Source organism: Myripristis murdjan, chromosome 16 (genome assembly GCF_902150065.1).
Source record: "Myripristis murdjan chromosome 16, fMyrMur1.1, whole genome shotgun sequence".
NCBI classification, from domain to species: Eukaryota; Metazoa; Chordata; class Actinopteri; order Holocentriformes; family Holocentridae; genus Myripristis; species Myripristis murdjan.
In genome coordinates, this window is record NC_043995.1 from 33,327,795 (window position 1) to 33,344,392 (window position 16,598).

The 16,598-nt window shown below is 46.3% G+C and overlaps 1 protein-coding gene across 2 annotated transcripts; it reads right to left on the minus strand.

Moving 5' to 3' along the window:
- Positions 1 to 335: 335 nt before the first annotated feature.
- On the minus strand, positions 336 to 14,820 carry creb3l4 (cAMP responsive element binding protein 3-like 4). 2 transcript variants are annotated; one of them, XM_030072891.1, is made up of 10 exons: positions 14,646 to 14,820; positions 12,979 to 13,143; positions 12,294 to 12,564; positions 11,195 to 11,337; positions 10,141 to 10,230; positions 9,372 to 9,478; positions 8,372 to 8,440; positions 7,024 to 7,108; positions 6,259 to 6,352; positions 336 to 2,184 (listed from the first exon to the last, which is right to left on the minus strand). In XM_030072891.1, exons 2-10 carry the CDS (start codon positions 13,138 to 13,140, stop codon positions 1,859 to 1,861), a joined length of 1,347 nt encoding a protein of 448 aa, XP_029928751.1. In that variant the 5' UTR covers positions 13,141 to 13,143; positions 14,646 to 14,820; the 3' UTR covers positions 336 to 1,858. The 2 variants fall into 2 exon arrangements, with proteins under 2 accessions (XP_029928751.1, XP_029928750.1); XM_030072890.1 differs by having other exon boundaries at positions 12,294 to 12,567.
- Between the last annotated feature and the right edge of the window lie 1,778 nt (positions 14,821 to 16,598).

Genomic DNA, 16,598 nt, shown 5'->3' on the forward strand with positions numbered 1-16,598 from the left:
TATTTAATGAGTTTTCCTAATTTAATGGGCACTACTGGGTAAACATGAAATTCACATGATGATATATTTCAATGTCCTGTACACACTTTGTAACGCATCGGTTATAAATAACAAAAATCTATACTTAGAAATAATATAAAGCCATTAAAACACCAAAAATTAATATTTCTTTCCAATTTTAGATCAGTCAGTGAGATTTTATGGTGATTTGCATATTTTTCCATTGTCGCATAATAGGAATACTGTATGTATAAATGGGGGTGGGGGGGAGTTATGTTTTATTTAAAGGGCTATTTAGGTCAGCAAAGAAACATAAACTACCTGACACAAACTTTGATAACAATTTTAGTTATAATAATTTTGTGGAAGTTTAAACTGCAGGGGTTAAACTGACCCCAAACATAAAAGATGTTCAAAAATGTAAACATAACAGGAGGGTTAAAACAAAACACAATAAAATCAGTCCGACTTCAGTGAAGACGATCCATGTTCACAGCCCAAAATCACTGACAGAGAAGCAAAGCAACACTTCACGTTGGCACGTTTTCAGTTTTCCGGGCACAAATCCTCTGAGCGAGTTTGTGCTCGTCTTCCTGCTCTCGCTCCCAAACCAAACGGGCTGCACTGGGAAATGACTTCCATTTCAACAGCTTCCTCTGAGGCTACTGAGACTCTTGTGGATTCAATGAGCCACATTTGATTCATGTGTGATGATGTTAACTTTCACTGTTGCAACACTCAACTGTTTTAAGTCATATCGTGTATCGCTATCAGGATATTTGGCACAAACATCCTGGCATATTTAACTGAAAACTGAAAATGTTCCACCACAGTGAAGCATTCCTGATCACTTTCCAAGTGCATTAACAGTGAAACTTTAACAATTCCCTTCAAAAGCGATTGCATACAGTCACCACAGAAATTATTTCTACCACCAGCCCGAATGAAACCATCATATTACAAAACAAACAAACAAACAAAAAAAAAACATTTTTCAAATTTAGCCTGTTAATTTTTTGTCAGCAGGCACTTTAGTTTGAGATAAGAAAAAAAAAAGTTTTGTCCTTTGGCTACTTTAAAAGCATCTTGTTAGCGCTGTTGGCTTTGCTCACTAAAACCCCAGTACCAGACACACTGATGACAATTTGTGTAATCTACAGTAACGCTGAAATATCAGATGGGAGGTGCTGCACTCGTCCACAGGGGCGGACCTAGAGAAACACTTAGGGGGCTGCAGGGGGGAAGTTTTACGGGGTGGCACACAGACAGAAGGAAAGAATCCAACAGGAGTCAAGCAAAAGTCAAACTGATCTGGTTCTGGTTGGATCAGCGGTTCTGGTTCTATCGCGGCTGAAATCCGGACAGGAACATGAGAGGAACGAGACCTGCCGCCGTGTCGGCGTCTCATGACACGTTCACTGGCACTCGGACAGCAGGTTTTCAGTCTCGGGAATATCCAATCAGTGACGTTTACTTTTTTTTTCTATTGGAGTGCCAAAACTGGGGTAGCGATGCCTGTTTTCGGGGTGGCAGCTGCCGGCCCACGCCACCACGGTAGATCCGCCCCTGCTCGCCCACAGACTCCAGATGATTCCCGCTGTGAGGAATCCAGGGATCGAAATGGGGAACAGCTGAACTTCACCTCAGCTCTGGGCTAGCACGGATAAAACCAGCTGACCTGAGGGGGGGTTCATTCTGTCCGCCTGCAGCCGAGACAGAGCGAGGCTCAGCGGAGGCTCAGGAGGACCAAACCTTCATTCATTTCAGCGTCTAGGATGTGCATCTTTTTGTGGAGTCCTTGGCCAACGCCTGCAGCCAGAGCAGGGGCACTGCTACGCTAAGCTAACATGCTAAGCGGCTACATTTCGTCGGCATGTGCCGGTTTGGCAGGATCGAGGCTTCCCTTCCCCGCCGTCGCCCTCAAACCCACGGCCAGCGGCTCAGTCCGCCCGGCGGCCAGAGCCGAGCCGTTCCCCGAGCGGCTCCCCTCTTGGACTTGGTCCTCAAAGTCTGTGATTTCAGGGTTTTCCATTGGCTGCTGGAGGATGGCGGCAGTGTCCGGAGGTCCTGATTGGCCGGGGTCAGGGGGCAGCAAGGCGGGGTCAAACTGGACGGCAGGGCTGTCCGCCTCGTCAGTCGCCGGCAGGGAGGAGGCGGGGTCTGTCAGGATGTTCCTAGAGATAACTAGCAGATGGACAAAAGAACACCAACATTATTTCTATACTGTATTCTATATATTACATTATTATACTACATTATATTCTATATTTCTATGTTGTGCTACATCACAAAATCCCACATCACTGATAGTGAAAATCCTGGAGTTCTGTGTTTTTCTGTTCTGCCTTTTCAAACGGCTCGATGGAGCAACATTTCAAATCCAGGCTCAGGCTCTAAAGGCTGGACTGAGTCTCTTCGTTAGTCCTGGCTGTGTTTTGGGTGTGTCGTTAAAAAGGAACCTGTAAAGGTTCTCACACACCGGCATGCGTAGCGAAATAGTGGAACGAAAGTGCGAAAAAGCTCACTGGCGAAAATTTGGCCTTTAACTATTCACACCAATCAATGATGTGAATGTGCGTATTATGAAATATGAATCCGGCAGCGCGCAGGAGAGCGTTCTGACAGGAAGAAAACATGGAGTCAACTTCGTCCTCCGATGAGGACCTTGTCATTATTGAATTGTTTACCCGTCCAAAGAGGAGATTTTGGGTCCACCCGCTTTTACAGAGCAGGGACAGAGAAGGGGAATCCCACCTGCTGATACAGGAATTAAAACTGTATCATGACCGTTTCCGAACTTATTTTGGAACGTCCATGAGACAGCTGGAGACTCTCCTGGGTCTGCTGGCACCTCATCCAGAGAGACAGAGAACCAACTATGGGGATCCCACTGACCCGGAGCAGAGCCTGGCCGTCTGTGTGAGGCAGGCTGTCAGACTGTTTTAGTGGGCAGCTCCTGAGTAGTCCAGTCATTTTAAGCCAAATAAGGGGTCAACGTCAAACAAATTGCAACAGAAACAAACTCAATTGATTTTGTATCCTCAGTTTGTCCTGAGTGAGGGGAAAAAAAGCCCCGAAGAATCCCACTGGGGGAAAGTTTCAAAAAAGACCAAAATACAGCCCATTCAAACGCCTATTAACTTTTTTTTTTCTCATGTGAATAGGGTAAAAATTTTAACCTTTAGGTATCACCATGAAAATTGCTGAGTTGATTACTTACCTCAAGACAAATAAAAAATGTATTGCAAGTTTTTTGAAATTGTTTAGTAACACGAGCTAATTTGCATAAATTTGCATAAACTCCACAGTTTTACTACAGAGGGCATATAAAGTGGTCTTCTTATGATACTAGCATGAAAATTGGGATGAGCTGTCTCCATGGGTCACTTGACAAGTAACCACTTAGAAATTTCAAAAAGGCAGCCATTTTTCAAATTGCTACCACCTTAGTGGAGCAGTTATGACATGCTGCAATGATAATTGCAAAAGACTGGTTTGAAGTTCCTTCTTCCTTAATGTTCATTGGTAGCCTAAATGGGTTCCATTCAGATCTTAATGTTTAGTATTTGACTGTTATATGTCAACAGGACTGATTATGAGATTTTCACCTGGCTATACCCAAGGTTTATATCTGTTGTAGCATTTATACCATGCCAATAAACAATTTCAACAAACTTGCAATGCATTTTTTATTTGCCTTAAGGTAAGTAATCAACTCAGCAATTTTCATGGTGATACCTAAAGGTTAAAATTTTTACCCTATTCACATGAGAAAAAAAGTTAATAGGCGTTTGAATGGGCTGTATTTTGGTCCTTTTCAAAACTTTCCCCCAGTGGGATTCTTCGGGGCTTTTTTTCCCTCACTCAGGACAAACTGAGGAAACAAAATCAAATGAGTTTGCTTCTGTTGCAATTTGTTTGACCTTGAGTCATAAAATGACTGGACTAGAGGAGAGACGCTGCCTCTCGTTCAGGCGCTGACGTCACAGGGTTTCCGCTACATGTAATTGATCGTGGCGCACCGCCACGGCTAAATAAAAGCCGCCACGGCTTGGGAATGATGATTTTTTTTTTTTTTTTTTTTTTTCCGGGTGTTAACAATTTAAAGTATATTGTATGAATGACCTGTGAAAACGACCCTACATACACACACAGCATATATTTGCGCACATATACTTACTATGATCAGAGTTTTAAATGATAAATTAAATATCACGACATGTTACACTACGCCGCAATTAATTTTATTTTGAAAACGCACCGGAGTTATCACCCGCCTGCTTTGTGCTACTGCTGCGCGCTCAAGAGTGGAGGCGGTAAGAAGCAGAGGGAGAGAAAAGGGCGAGAGAAAGGTACCTAAGCAAGATTAAGTTTAATCCATTTTTTGTTCAAGCCTGTGAAAACGACCCTAATGTTATTAATGTTAACATTGCATTGCGACCGACAGTAGGGCTGGGCGATATGGACCAAAAGTCATATCCCGATATATTTTGGCTGAATATCGATATACGATATATATCCCGACTTTTTTTCCTTAAAGTGAGAGCAAATGTTCAGTCATAGTCAAAGCCAAATATGACATGACGGGGCTGGAGCTTTTTCGGGTTGTGGATGGCTTGTGGCTGGGGCTTCTGCAGTGTTCCTGGTAGTATGTGGGGGGCAGGAGCTGCTACAGGAACGTCCTCTGGCTCGGCCCTCTCACCTGCCGTGTCTCCACTGAGAGGCCGAGTGAGAGGACGTTCCTGTAAAGTTACCGGGCGGCTGAGCGACCATGACCGGGCATCAAAATGCGTGTTGTTAAAAAAGCCTGTTGTTAGCGTTAGCTAACGTTCCCTAAAGCTAACGTTAGCGTCCCTAAAAATGCCGGCTAAAAAGTGTGTTGTTACTGTTAGCTAACGTTAGCGTTAGCTTGGTAGTGTTGGCCGTGTTGCTAGGGACGCCTAGCGCCCGGCTGTTTGCTTTCTGTTAACAGCACATCGCACCGAGAGTAAATCCAGTCAGCACCAAGTAAACCCCAAGCCCCACCCAGGAGTTTTCGGGGCCGCTCCGCGGTCACCGGCCGTTTTTTAGCCATTTGGTTAATAGTAAACTGTAAGTCAAAGATGGTTTGGTTTTTCTCAATTTACCAAGTTCCACTCACTTTAAATTGTATTTATGTGTAGGTGAAGACAGACCTGAGGAACAGGCTGCAGGGGGACCTTCTGGCAGCATGCATGCTGCTCAGCATCAATGAGCCACCTCTGGCTGAGTTGAACTACAATAGAGCCTTAGAGCTCTTTTTCAAAAAAAAAAAAGAAAGATGGAGTGCTCTCAGCCAGGCTGCACACTGCCAATAATACAGTCTTGCAATATGTAGCAATGTAAATAAAGTGTGTATTGGTCCGAACCAAACTCTGTGTTTCTGTTACATTCTAACACATTTGGTCCGGTTGGCTTGCACCCCAACTCCCCCACCCCCTCCCGGGTGGGTACATTATGGTTGGCCGGGGGGGGGGGGGGGGGGGGGGGGGGGGGTTCGTCCACCTCAGCACCACAGTTTCAAAAAATCCTGGGGGAAACCCTGCGTCATGTTGTTGTTGTGAACGGAGGCTGCTGATTGGCTGCTGTAGTTTGTTTGCCCAGAAAAATCGAGCTTGTTGCAAAAAACAAATCTCTCGCATTTCGACTTTTCGTATTTCGCGTTCTATGTGCAAGAACTGATTGCATGTTATGAGTTTGAAAATATATGAAGTATTCACACAAAAATAACGCTGTTGGTGTGTGTAAGGACCTTAAAAATGTAAATGTAAAAAATGTAAGCTTCCATTACTCAGCACTGTACACACTCTGGATATGAGCCGGACATGTAAGTCAGAATCAGCTTCATCCTATTCTTCCTTTTTTCTAAATTCATGGAAAAAGGAGATTTCGTTTGGATTTTCAGAGTTTTAATGTGACTATCTGACAATCTGACTTTGAGTTTGCTCTGTTTTCACTTTAGAGCGCAGAAGCCAGACTACAACATATCCTGGTTGGATCTTACAGGGAAGTGTGTGATTCTTAAACTAAATGTCTGTTCAAACGAACGGCGACACACTCACCAAACCAAAACATCTAAAATAACATTATTTACATGTCCTTTCTGTCAGTGTGGGCCCATTCCTTTTGAATATACTGTTTAAAAACAATACAACATCCACAAAGGACTTTCTGGAATTCTCTGATTTTTCACTAAAAAAACGTCATGATGGCGCCTGAAGGCCTCGGGAAGACACCGACCTCCCGTTGGTCTGTAGTCGTCGTCTGAAGCCGAGTCGCGGCTGAACGGACTGAGACTGGGAATGATGATCAGACCGAGAGAGAACAGGATGATCTGAGGACACACACACACACACACACACACACACATTAACCCCTTACCCCTGACAGTAGAGCCAGACAGAAGAGGTGAACATTGTCTGAAAGATGGAACCTGAAGATTCATTTGAGCTCTGAGTGTCTGTTATTCTGGTCATAAATCTGGAATTTGTTTTTATTTACAGTGCATAAGGGGTACAATATATTTATATATTTATATTTATTTATTATGGAAGCATATGAAGCCATTTCCATGTTATGTTATGCATCATAAGTTTTATCATAAGCAAATTTTGTGTTGATTCCATTTGTTACACAGATTTGGTGCAAAGTTTAACCATTTCTGACGACAGGAGAATTAATAAAAATGGTCAAAAATCCTCCAGAATGCCACATCAGGACACCGAGAAAAATTCAGGCTTTGATTTGGTGTCAAAAACCTCGAATATTTGCAGATTTCTGTAAGAACTGCATTTTTTTCAGTGACTGGATGTTGAGCATTCAAGGTCCATGTTTTTTTTTTTTTAAATCCAGTGGGATTAGATAATCCCATTTATTTCCAGAGTGTCTGATCTGCCTCCTAACAGATTTACACTTGTTCCCTGAAACAAGTGGAGGATTATCTCATCATCTTGTGTGTGTGTGTGTGTGTGTGTGTGTGTGTGTGTGTGTGTGTGTGTGTCCTACCAGTAGACAGGTGCTGGTCTGAGCTCCTTTACTGGCCGTCTGTTTGATGAGAGACTGGAGGCGACGCAGCTGAGCCAGCAGAGACCTGCACACAATCAATCAATCAATCAATCAATCAAACTTTACTGACGTAGCAATTTTCATACAAACAAACACAATCCAAAGCAAAATAAAAAAGGAAACAAAGAGGATTAATATGACTGGGTAATAATCCAAGAAAAAAAGTGGTAAATCTTTGGGACAAAACTCCCAGAAATTTAGGAGGAAAAAAGTGGAAAATTCTGAGATTTTAAAGTAAAAAATTTACAAGAAAAAAAAAAACCTCACAAATTCTGTGATTAAAGTTGTAAATTTATGAGAAAAATGCTCACAAAATGATGAGAAAAAAAAAACTCAAAAATTACAAAATTATAAAGTCACAAATTTACAAGAAGAAAATCAAAAAGCTCAAACTGGAAGCTCGTTGGCCAAAAATATAAAAACAATAAATAAGAAAGAAACACAAATAAATACAGTCACACATCCCTGGCAGATCTGTGTGTGTGTGTGTGTGTGTGTTGCCTGCTCTCTGTTGTGACCACCATGAACAGAGTGACCTGTTGCTAGGCAACCGCAGAGTCAGCTGACCGGCTGTCAGACCTACGAGCAGCTGGGATTTATTTTGCTGCCCAGTGTTTTCTTACTGTCTCTGTCTTTGGTTTAAAATGATGAAACCGTCTGCGCTCACAGGTCTCCTTTATGTGGTCGGCGGTCTGTGAGGTCATTAAACGCATCACCGCAGGAGGACGGCGGTCTGTGAGGTCATTAAACGCATCACCGCAGGAGGACGGCGATCTGTGAGGTCATTAAACGCATCGCCGCAGGAGGACGGCGATCTGTGAGGTCATTAAACGCATCACCGCAGGAGGACGGCGATCTGTGAGGTCATTAAACGCATCACCGCAGGAGGACGGCGATCTGTGAGGTCATTAAACGCATCACCGCAGGAGCACGGCGATCTGTGAGGTCATTAAACGCATCACCGCAGGAGGACTGGCGATTATTTTCTCTAATATTAGCAGGTTTTTAATTAAAGTTTTTAATATTTAAATTTTAATTGTTATAGCATTAATTCATTTTTTAAATCATTTATTTTTATTTTATTATACATTTTGTAATCATTTATTTATTTTGCAATGATTCTTTATTATTTTGTTTTTAACCTGATTAGACTGGTTTTGTTGTGCCAGCTTCTCACACTTTTTAAATTTCTTCCTCGTGTCTTTGCTTGAACTCTCGGCCCCGTTTGCTCGTGAGCGGGGATTCAAACCAGCAACCCTGAGGTCAGAGGGGAATGAGGCTGCCTCACATGTTGCGTTTCTCCAGCTGCTCCACCGTCCGCTGCAGCTCCTTGTTCTGCACCGAGCATGCTGCTGCCCTGCCACACACACACACACACACACACACACACACACACACACACACACACACACACACACACACACACACACAGACACAGACACAGACACAGACACACACACACACACACACACACACACACACACACACACACACACACACACAGGCTGTGAGCACTTTAACTAAGTTGTGTTTCTTCAGGCTGTTTCTCTTTTCAAGTCTCTCTGGAAGAAACAGTCGGTAAAGCAGCCGGTCAGTAAAGCAGCCGGTCAGTAAAGCAGCCGGTGAGACAGTCAGTCAGTAAAGCAGCCGGTCAGTAAAGCAGCCGGTCAGTAAAGCAGCCGGTCGGTAAAGCAGTCAGTCGGTAAAGCAGCCAGTCAGTCAGTCAGTAAAGCAGCTGGTCAGACAGTCAGTAAAACAGCCGGTCAGTCAGTCAGTAAAGCAGTCAGTAAAGCAGCCGGTGAGACAGTCAGTAAAGCAGTCAGTCAGTAAAGCAGCCGGTCAGTCAGTCAGTAAAGCAGTCAGTAAAGCAGCCGGTCAGTCAGTCAGTAAAGCAGTCAGTAAAGCAGCCGGTCAGACAGTCAGTAAAACAGCCGGTCAGTCAGTCAGTAAAGCAGTCAGTAAAGCAGCTGGTCAGTCAGTCAGTAAAGCAGTCAGTAAAGCAGCCGGTCAGTCAGTCAGTAAAGCAGTCAGTAAAGCAGCCGGTCAGTCAGTCAGTAAAGCAGCCGTTCAGTAAAGCAGCTCGTCAGTCAGTACAGCAGCCAGTCAGTCAGTCAGTAAAGCAGTCAGTAAAACAGTCAGTAAAACAGTCAGTAAAGCAGTCAGTAAAGCAGTCAGTAAAGCAGCCGGTCAGTAAAGCAGCTGGTCAGTCAGTAAAGCAGTCAGTCAGTCAGTAAAGCAGTCAGTAAAACAGTCAGTAAAGCAGTCGGTAAAGCAGTCGGCCAGACTACCTGCCCTCCAGTCCGTCGATGTATTCCTTCCTCCGGCGCCGGCTGTCCTGAGCCGACTGCTTGTTGCGGATTTTCCTGCGGACTTTCTTCAGGATGCGCTCCTCAGCCTGCAAAACAGTCAGTAAGGACATTAACGGGACGTCGCCCTGCCAGGACAGCCTGTCAAAACAGTCAGTAAGGACATTAACGGGACGTCGCCCTGCCAGGACAGCCTGTCAAAACAGTCAGTAAGGACATTAACGGGACGTCGCCCTGCCAGGACAGCCTGCCAAAACAGTCAGTAAGGACATTAACGGGACGTCGCCCTGCCAGGACAGCCTGCCAAAACAGTCAGTAAGGACATTAACAGGACATCGTGGAATTTCTCAAAGATTTAAAAAAAATCCAGGAATAATACGCCTGAGATGTTGTGTGTGACGTTCAGGTGAATAAGGAAAAAAAAGTAGCGCCCCCTCTGGGCTAACTGGTGTCATTTTGAAATTGCTTGAGTGTGTTTTTTTTTTGTTTTTTTGCCAAATTTCACCAAAATCTGATTGGCGGCAGAGCAGGTTAATGGAGATGTGAGCTCCTCTCAGCTCCTCTGAGCCCAGAGGAGCCCAGAGGAGCTCAGAGGAGCTCAGAGGAGCCCAGAGGAGCCCAGAGGAGCTCAGAGGAGCCCAGAGGAGCCCAGAGGAGCTCAGAGGAGCCCAGAGGAGCCCAGAGGAGCCCAGAGGAGCCCAGAGGAGCTCAGAGGAGCGTGAGGCTTCCCTCGGCTCCTCCTCAGACTCACCTTGGTGAGCGGCAGGTTGCTGGGCAGAGAAACTCCCTCCTGTGTCAGCAGCTTCTGCTCCTCCTCGGTCAGCTGGAGGTCCGGGTACAGCTGCAGCACACAAAACCACAGAAGAAGAGAGCAGGGCTGTAGTCTGTTAGTCGATGTTGGTCGATACGTTCTTGGTCGACTTTTACCAAAATAGAGGGAAAAAAAGTCGAATGCAAACTTTGCAAACAGTTTGTGTATCACAGCTGGACGCCCAACAGGCACATCACCTGAACACGGTGAGCTGACGTGTCTGCGGCAGGTCGCTCCGTCACTTAGGAGAGTAAACACATCAGAATTGGCAGATTTATAAGTTTTAGTCTAATTATCGTTTCATAACTGCAGGCAGTTTTTTTGTATTCCCGCCCCCCGATTCATCGACTTTTGGTCGAAATTTCAGGACTTTAGTCGACCAAGACTTCCTTTGGTTGACTCCAGCCCTGGAGGACAGTCAGCCCTGGAGGACAGTCAGCCCTGGAGGACAGTCAGCCCTAGAGGACAGTCAGCCCTAGAGGACAGTCAGCCCTGGAGGACAGTCAGCCCTAGAGGACAGTCAGCCCTAGAGGACAGTCAGCCCTGGAGGACAGTCAGCCCGAGAGGACAGTCAGCCCTGGAGGACAGTCAGCCCTGGAGGACAGTCAGCCCGAGAGGCTCCGCCCCTCAGCGCTGGGACGGCCCGGCCGGCCCTCCGTCTCTCCGTCTCTCCGAGGCTCTGAGGGTTTCAGAGGAGAGACGGCGGCATCACATCTCCTCTGCCTGACCACAAAGTCATTTTGTGCAGTTAGGGTTCATTTTAGCTGCGATCAGAGCCGAGCTCTGCACATACCAGTTTGTAAAACAGCCAATCAGCACCGATCAATTCTCCAAACCCACTAAGTGGCTGATCTGTCGTGGGAGGTGACGTTAGCCGCGGCCTGAGACGGATCCAGATCCTCTTTTCTCTCAGATGTGAAGCGCTGCAGTCACAGCCACAGTGACTTCTGCTGACGCTGCAGAAAGGTGAACAAAGTGCAGGAAAGCTCCTCACCTCTGAGTCGCTGGGGCTGGGCGGGTGGGCGCTGGAAGTGGGCGGGGCCACGGTGAAGCCGCCGTCGGGCCGAGCCGCCGACACGACCGGCAGCTCGTTGACGACACACGAGTCGGAGAACAACATGTGGGAGCTCCACTCGTCTGCACAGGGAGAGAAAACACAGAAACCCTCAGAGAGACGAGTGCAGGACACACAGCAGCTTCATCTCACTGAAGCATCGAGACTCTTCTTCACCACCGCCTGCAACGAGACTAAACATCACTGCAAGGTTCAGCTCAATGTTGTCGCGAGAAAAACCAGCATGTCTGTCTCCAGCAGGGTCCCTTGACCTCTGACCTCCAGCTGTGTGAATGAAAATGGGTTCTCTCCCCTTTGCAGACACGCCCACCTTCTGCTAATCCCAAAGCCTGCAGTCCACATGTGTTCTTGTGGCCTGTTGTAAAATGGTGTGTGTGTGCAGACTGGGGCCTAAACAGTCTTGGAGCTGCATCAGTTGGCTTTGACAAACTAGAGGAGACAATAAATCCTAATAATAATAATAATAATAATAATGATAATAATAATGATGATAATAAATCATAAGCTCACATTGCAACATACCGACTCGGCGCCCACGTGCGCTGACAGTGTGGATAAACAGGTCGCTCCAGCAGCTCGACTAACTGACAGACCAACTGTTTCACAACTCGCTTCAGTTTTAATTAAAGAAAGCCATTTTGCCTGCCTGACTGTGAAAACCTCGTAAGTCAAACATGAGCCGTGCAGCTTCAGTTTCAGAGTGAGTTCTGTGACGAGGCCCGCCGCCTCCTCTCTCATCAAACCTTCTCAAAAAGCCGGCAGATAAACTCAGAAACACCGAGCGGCCAAAAGGAGCGGAACCTGAGACGAGTGCAGTCTGGAGATACGAGGTTTTCACCCCAGCAGACACAATGCCATTATTATGGCACTGAAAGCCCGGAGGGTTGAATTACAATGGGAGGGACACACACACACACACACACACACACACATTCCTGCTTATCTGGTTCTACAAGACACACGCACACACGTGTGTACGCGCATACACACACACACACACACACACACACACTCTTACCCAGCTCTATGGAGATGACGTCCACACTCTGTTGTCCAGGTTCGGCCTTGATGTCTCCCAACCCGCCGATGTCGTACACCACCTGGTACACGGTTGCCGGGGCCGGCTGGACGGGCGTCACAGTTGCTGTGGCAACGGGGCACTCGACGACCGGGTCATCGGAGATGCCGCTGTCGCTCTCGGACTGGGCGTCCCCGCCGGGCGGCCCGCTGGGGAAGACCTCGTTTGGGTCGACGCCGTGGAGGACGTCCTCCGACTCGCTGTCGTTCAGCTGCTGGGACAGAGACACGGCGTTCCAGAGTGACACTGAACGCAACACAGAGAGGCCTTTCCCTCAGGTTCCTACAGCTCACTGACACTCACCTGAACACAACGCAGACGGGAAAACAGTTTGGGAAAACAACTAGACCAAGTGAAGCCACACCGTGCTGTGTGTGCAGTGTGGTGAGGTGTGTGTGTTCGGTTTGGCCAGATGTGTGTGTGTGTTCGGTTTAGGACGGCTTTGGCTCAGAGGGTTCCTGAGGCCGTCCCGGTTCCTCTCCTGTCTTAATGACTCAGTTCAAGAATAAGAATAAAAACAAAATCTAAACAAAAATAATTGCAATGCTGAGCTGATTATTTTCCCCCTCATCCCGACCGGATCGCCTCTCCAGCATCAACATCAACATGCGGGCAGGACACTCACACAGCCGGGGTCCACCGCCCACTCCTGCAGGGGCTTCTCCGCGCCGCCGAAGACGATGTCGGCGCAGAAGGAGGACGAGTCGAGCTGCCAGCTGTCCAGCGCCACGCCGCCGCCGCCGTCCTCGCCATGGGCGAAGAACAGCTCGCCGTGCTCTGCGTCCATGACCTGGAAACAACACGTTGATTTAATCTATGACGTTTAAACTGTGTGGAGGTCAGAGGTCATTAAGAATCAAAAACACAAAATCTAATTATAATCTGACATGAAATGGAAGTCTTATTGTGGTTTTGTTTTATTCTGATGTGACCTCGTGGCTCAGAGCTCCGAGCCGAGCCGAGCCGAGCCGAGCCGAGCTGAGCTGAGCTGGCGTCACGTTGAAACCTCATATCTCCAAAAATGCAAACAGACTGGATCATGTGTTATTATAATTATATATCAGGTTATGAAAGAGTGAAAGCAGAGGGCTGGAAGATCAGGACCAGGTCACATGTTTAGGAAAGTGAAAAAAAAAAAAACACTTAAACAAGTGTTTCCCCATCAACAGCCAATGGTTATTATTATTATTATTATCATTATTATTATTATTATTATTATTATTATTATTATCACATTCACTTTGTTCACATCAGCCAGCCTGTGAGCACAGAGTCAGAACAAGAACAGACAGAAAACAGAGAGAGTGTGTACTGAGAGGTGTGTGTGAACAGGTGACGAGTGCGTGTGTGTGTGTGTGTGTGTGTGTGTGTGTGTGTGTTCATTATCCGACAGTGAACACACACAGCAGAGAAACACAGAACAACAGGCGGGAGGCGTTTCACAAGAGGATATCCACATCCTGGTGGGTGTGTGTGCGCAGTGCGCACACACACACAAACCCACACACACACACACACACACCAGGAAATCGACTTAAACAAAGAGAGAATGACTAGAACTAGAACTAAAAATCTTCAGAGAACTTGACATTGCATGACAGTATGACATTACAGGAAAATATATTTTCTTCTTTAGGCTAATTTTCAGGTCTTTTTTTATTATTATTATTATTTCCAACCCTTTTTCTGGTTGCTTAATTCCCAAGTGTGTGTATGAGAAAGGGAGAGAGAGAGAGAGAGAGAGAGAGAGAGAGAGAGAGAGAGAGAGAGAGAGAAAGACCGTGTGTGTGTGTGTGTGTGTGTGTGTGTGTGTGTGTGTGTGTGTGTGTGTGTGTGTGTGTGTGTGTGTGTGTGTGTGTGTGTGCGTGTGTGTGCATGCAACACAAGTTTTAGGAGTCTGAGTTCTCTTTGCTGTGGAGGGTTTGAGGGTTTGCTGTCCTGCCATTCAAGGCCTGGAACTCTTTTTCCCGGAAGTTTCCAGGCCCTGCAGGATCACCTGCCTCGGTGGCCCGGCTCACCTGGCCCGGCTCACCGGGTCCTGCTCAGCCGGATGAACCGCAGCAGCCTTGACCTCAAACACGGATCCAGTTCCCGGAGGCGGGTTTGAGTTTCCTAGCACAGCGACGGAATCTCCAGCTGACTCACATTCATTCTGTGCAGCCTCCCCTGAAGTTCGTCACAACAAAGTGCACAGCTGAGGCTAACCCAGCCGAGAGGACCACCACCCAAAATATTAAAAAAAAAAAAAAAAAAAAAAAACAGCCCTCTCACTGCTAGGAAACACCGTCTTACCGGAGAGGGGGGGGCTGCTCCGGCTGTTCTCCCTCAGTCTGGGCTCTCCGCCTCGGCCTCGGCCTGACGGGCTGCCGGCCGCTGCCGGACGGAGGATTCAGGGTAAAAGCTGCGGCTGTCTCCCCGGAGCCCCGGAGCGTCTGCGGCTGCGTCTTCTTCTACTGCAGCAGCTACTGCTTCCTCTTCTTCCTCGTGTGTTTTCGAAGAGGTAAGCGTGGCACAGAGGGCGTTGCTGCCCCCCTCAGGTAAAACAAGTCAACACACCTGCGGCCCCCCCACTCACTCAGGCTTTAACGTCTCTGCATACACCGTTAACAATTTATTTTGCTTCCTCTGTAATGACTTTTCATAACAACAACAGCAACAATAATAAAACTTTATTTATATAGCACCTTTCACTCAGGGGTTGTTGCTCAAAGTGCTTTGCAATAAAGAAACAAGAGAATAAAATAAAACCTGGTGATTTAAAACAAGTGTCTGTACTGTGCGATAAAAGCAAGACCACCTAGAACCAGAGGCAACAGCAGAGGAAATGTCACCATGTATGTAAGAGAACAGGACAGAACAGAATAAAGTGTGTAAGAGAACCTGATGGACAAGATAAAGTACCTGACACAGAAACCTGGGGAATGATTTTAATTAGGATCATTTTCTGGACGTTCAAGTTTTTTGAGGAGCCCGACTGATAGAATAATGTTAGTAAATGTGAAGGTAACTGGAGGGTTAACAAAGTGTGAATCTGTGCTGAGCAGATCCACATTCACTGTGTTCTACTATAATAAACGATAATTAGTGTGACACGATAATAAAAAAGAATCTATGTATCTATGTAGAAATCCTCTTGAACCTGTAAGGAGATAGTAATTACTCAGGAATCTGTCACAACATTATTTAAGAAGGTTAAGCAGAGGAAAGCTGCTGGTCCTGATTTTACATGTGGACGCACTTTGCCTCACTGTGCGGATCAGCTCAGGGGGGTGTTCTCCAGAGTCTTCCAGATGTGTGCCGATCTGGGCCAGATTCCCACAATCTGGAAGACATCTACTATTACTCCTATCCCCAAGTCGAAGGATTCAAAAGAACTGAGGGACTTTCGACCTGTGGTGCTCACTTCACTGGAAATGAAAAAGAAGATCATAAAGAACCTTGTCGTATCTTCTGTAGCAGGAAAACTGGATCCTCTGCAATTCACTTATCAGCCAGGAAGCTAAGCTTTTCATCTTGAATGCTCTGTACAAACACCTGGAAACACCTGGAGCTCATGCGAGACTTCTGTTTGCAGATTTCTCTTCTGCTTTTAACAAAATGCAGCCTCACATTTTAATCGAGAGGCTTGACTCTTATTTTAGTCTTTCACACCAGCCTCTCATTCTGATTTTAAATTTTCTCACAGAGAGGGTCCAGCAGGTCTTTGTCAATGGACAAATGTCTAACAAGACCATTTCTAACACTGGCTCTCCTCAAGGTTGTGTGTTGTCACCCCTCTCATTTATAATGTACTTTGACAGCTTTATCTTCACTGCAGCGCTCTGAGTGTGATCATGGTTCTATACTGCACGATTTTGTGAAATGGTGAAGAAAGGGGATGTACCTGTTGAGGAAGCTGAATTCTTTTAATGTCAGTGGGAAAATTTGGACTACTTTTGTGTGTTCAGTGCAGAGTTAAGGCTTGCTCCAAAATTATTGGAGTAAGACAGAGAGGCCTGCGTTCCCTCTGGGAGATTCAAGTGGTTAAGAAGGCAAAGGGCATTATCAGCCAGCCTCTCCATGTTCTGTCCCGAGAGTTTTCACTGTTGCCTTCTGGTCGTCGATGCCATGTAACTCTGAGCGAGACCAATCGATATCCCTTATGCCATTCAGCTGCTAAACTCAGATGGTAATCACTTTAAGCAAACTATGCCCTAACAGAACTTAATGTCTTTTCTTGTCTGTATTTATTTATTTATTGATATC

Coding starts and splice junctions, on each gene's coding strand:
- creb3l4 (XM_030072890.1), bottom strand. CDS start 13,140: ATGGACGCAGAGCACGGCGAGCTGTTCTTCGCCCATGGCGAGGACGGC. Junction 8,441..9,371: donor ATCGACGGACTGGAGGGCAG/GTAGTCTGGCCG, acceptor TGTGTGTGGCAG/GGCAGCAGCATGCTCGGTGC. Junction 2,185..6,258: donor CGACTACAGACCAACGGGAG/GTCGGTGTCTTC, acceptor TCCATCTGCTAG/TTATCTCTAGGAACATCCTG.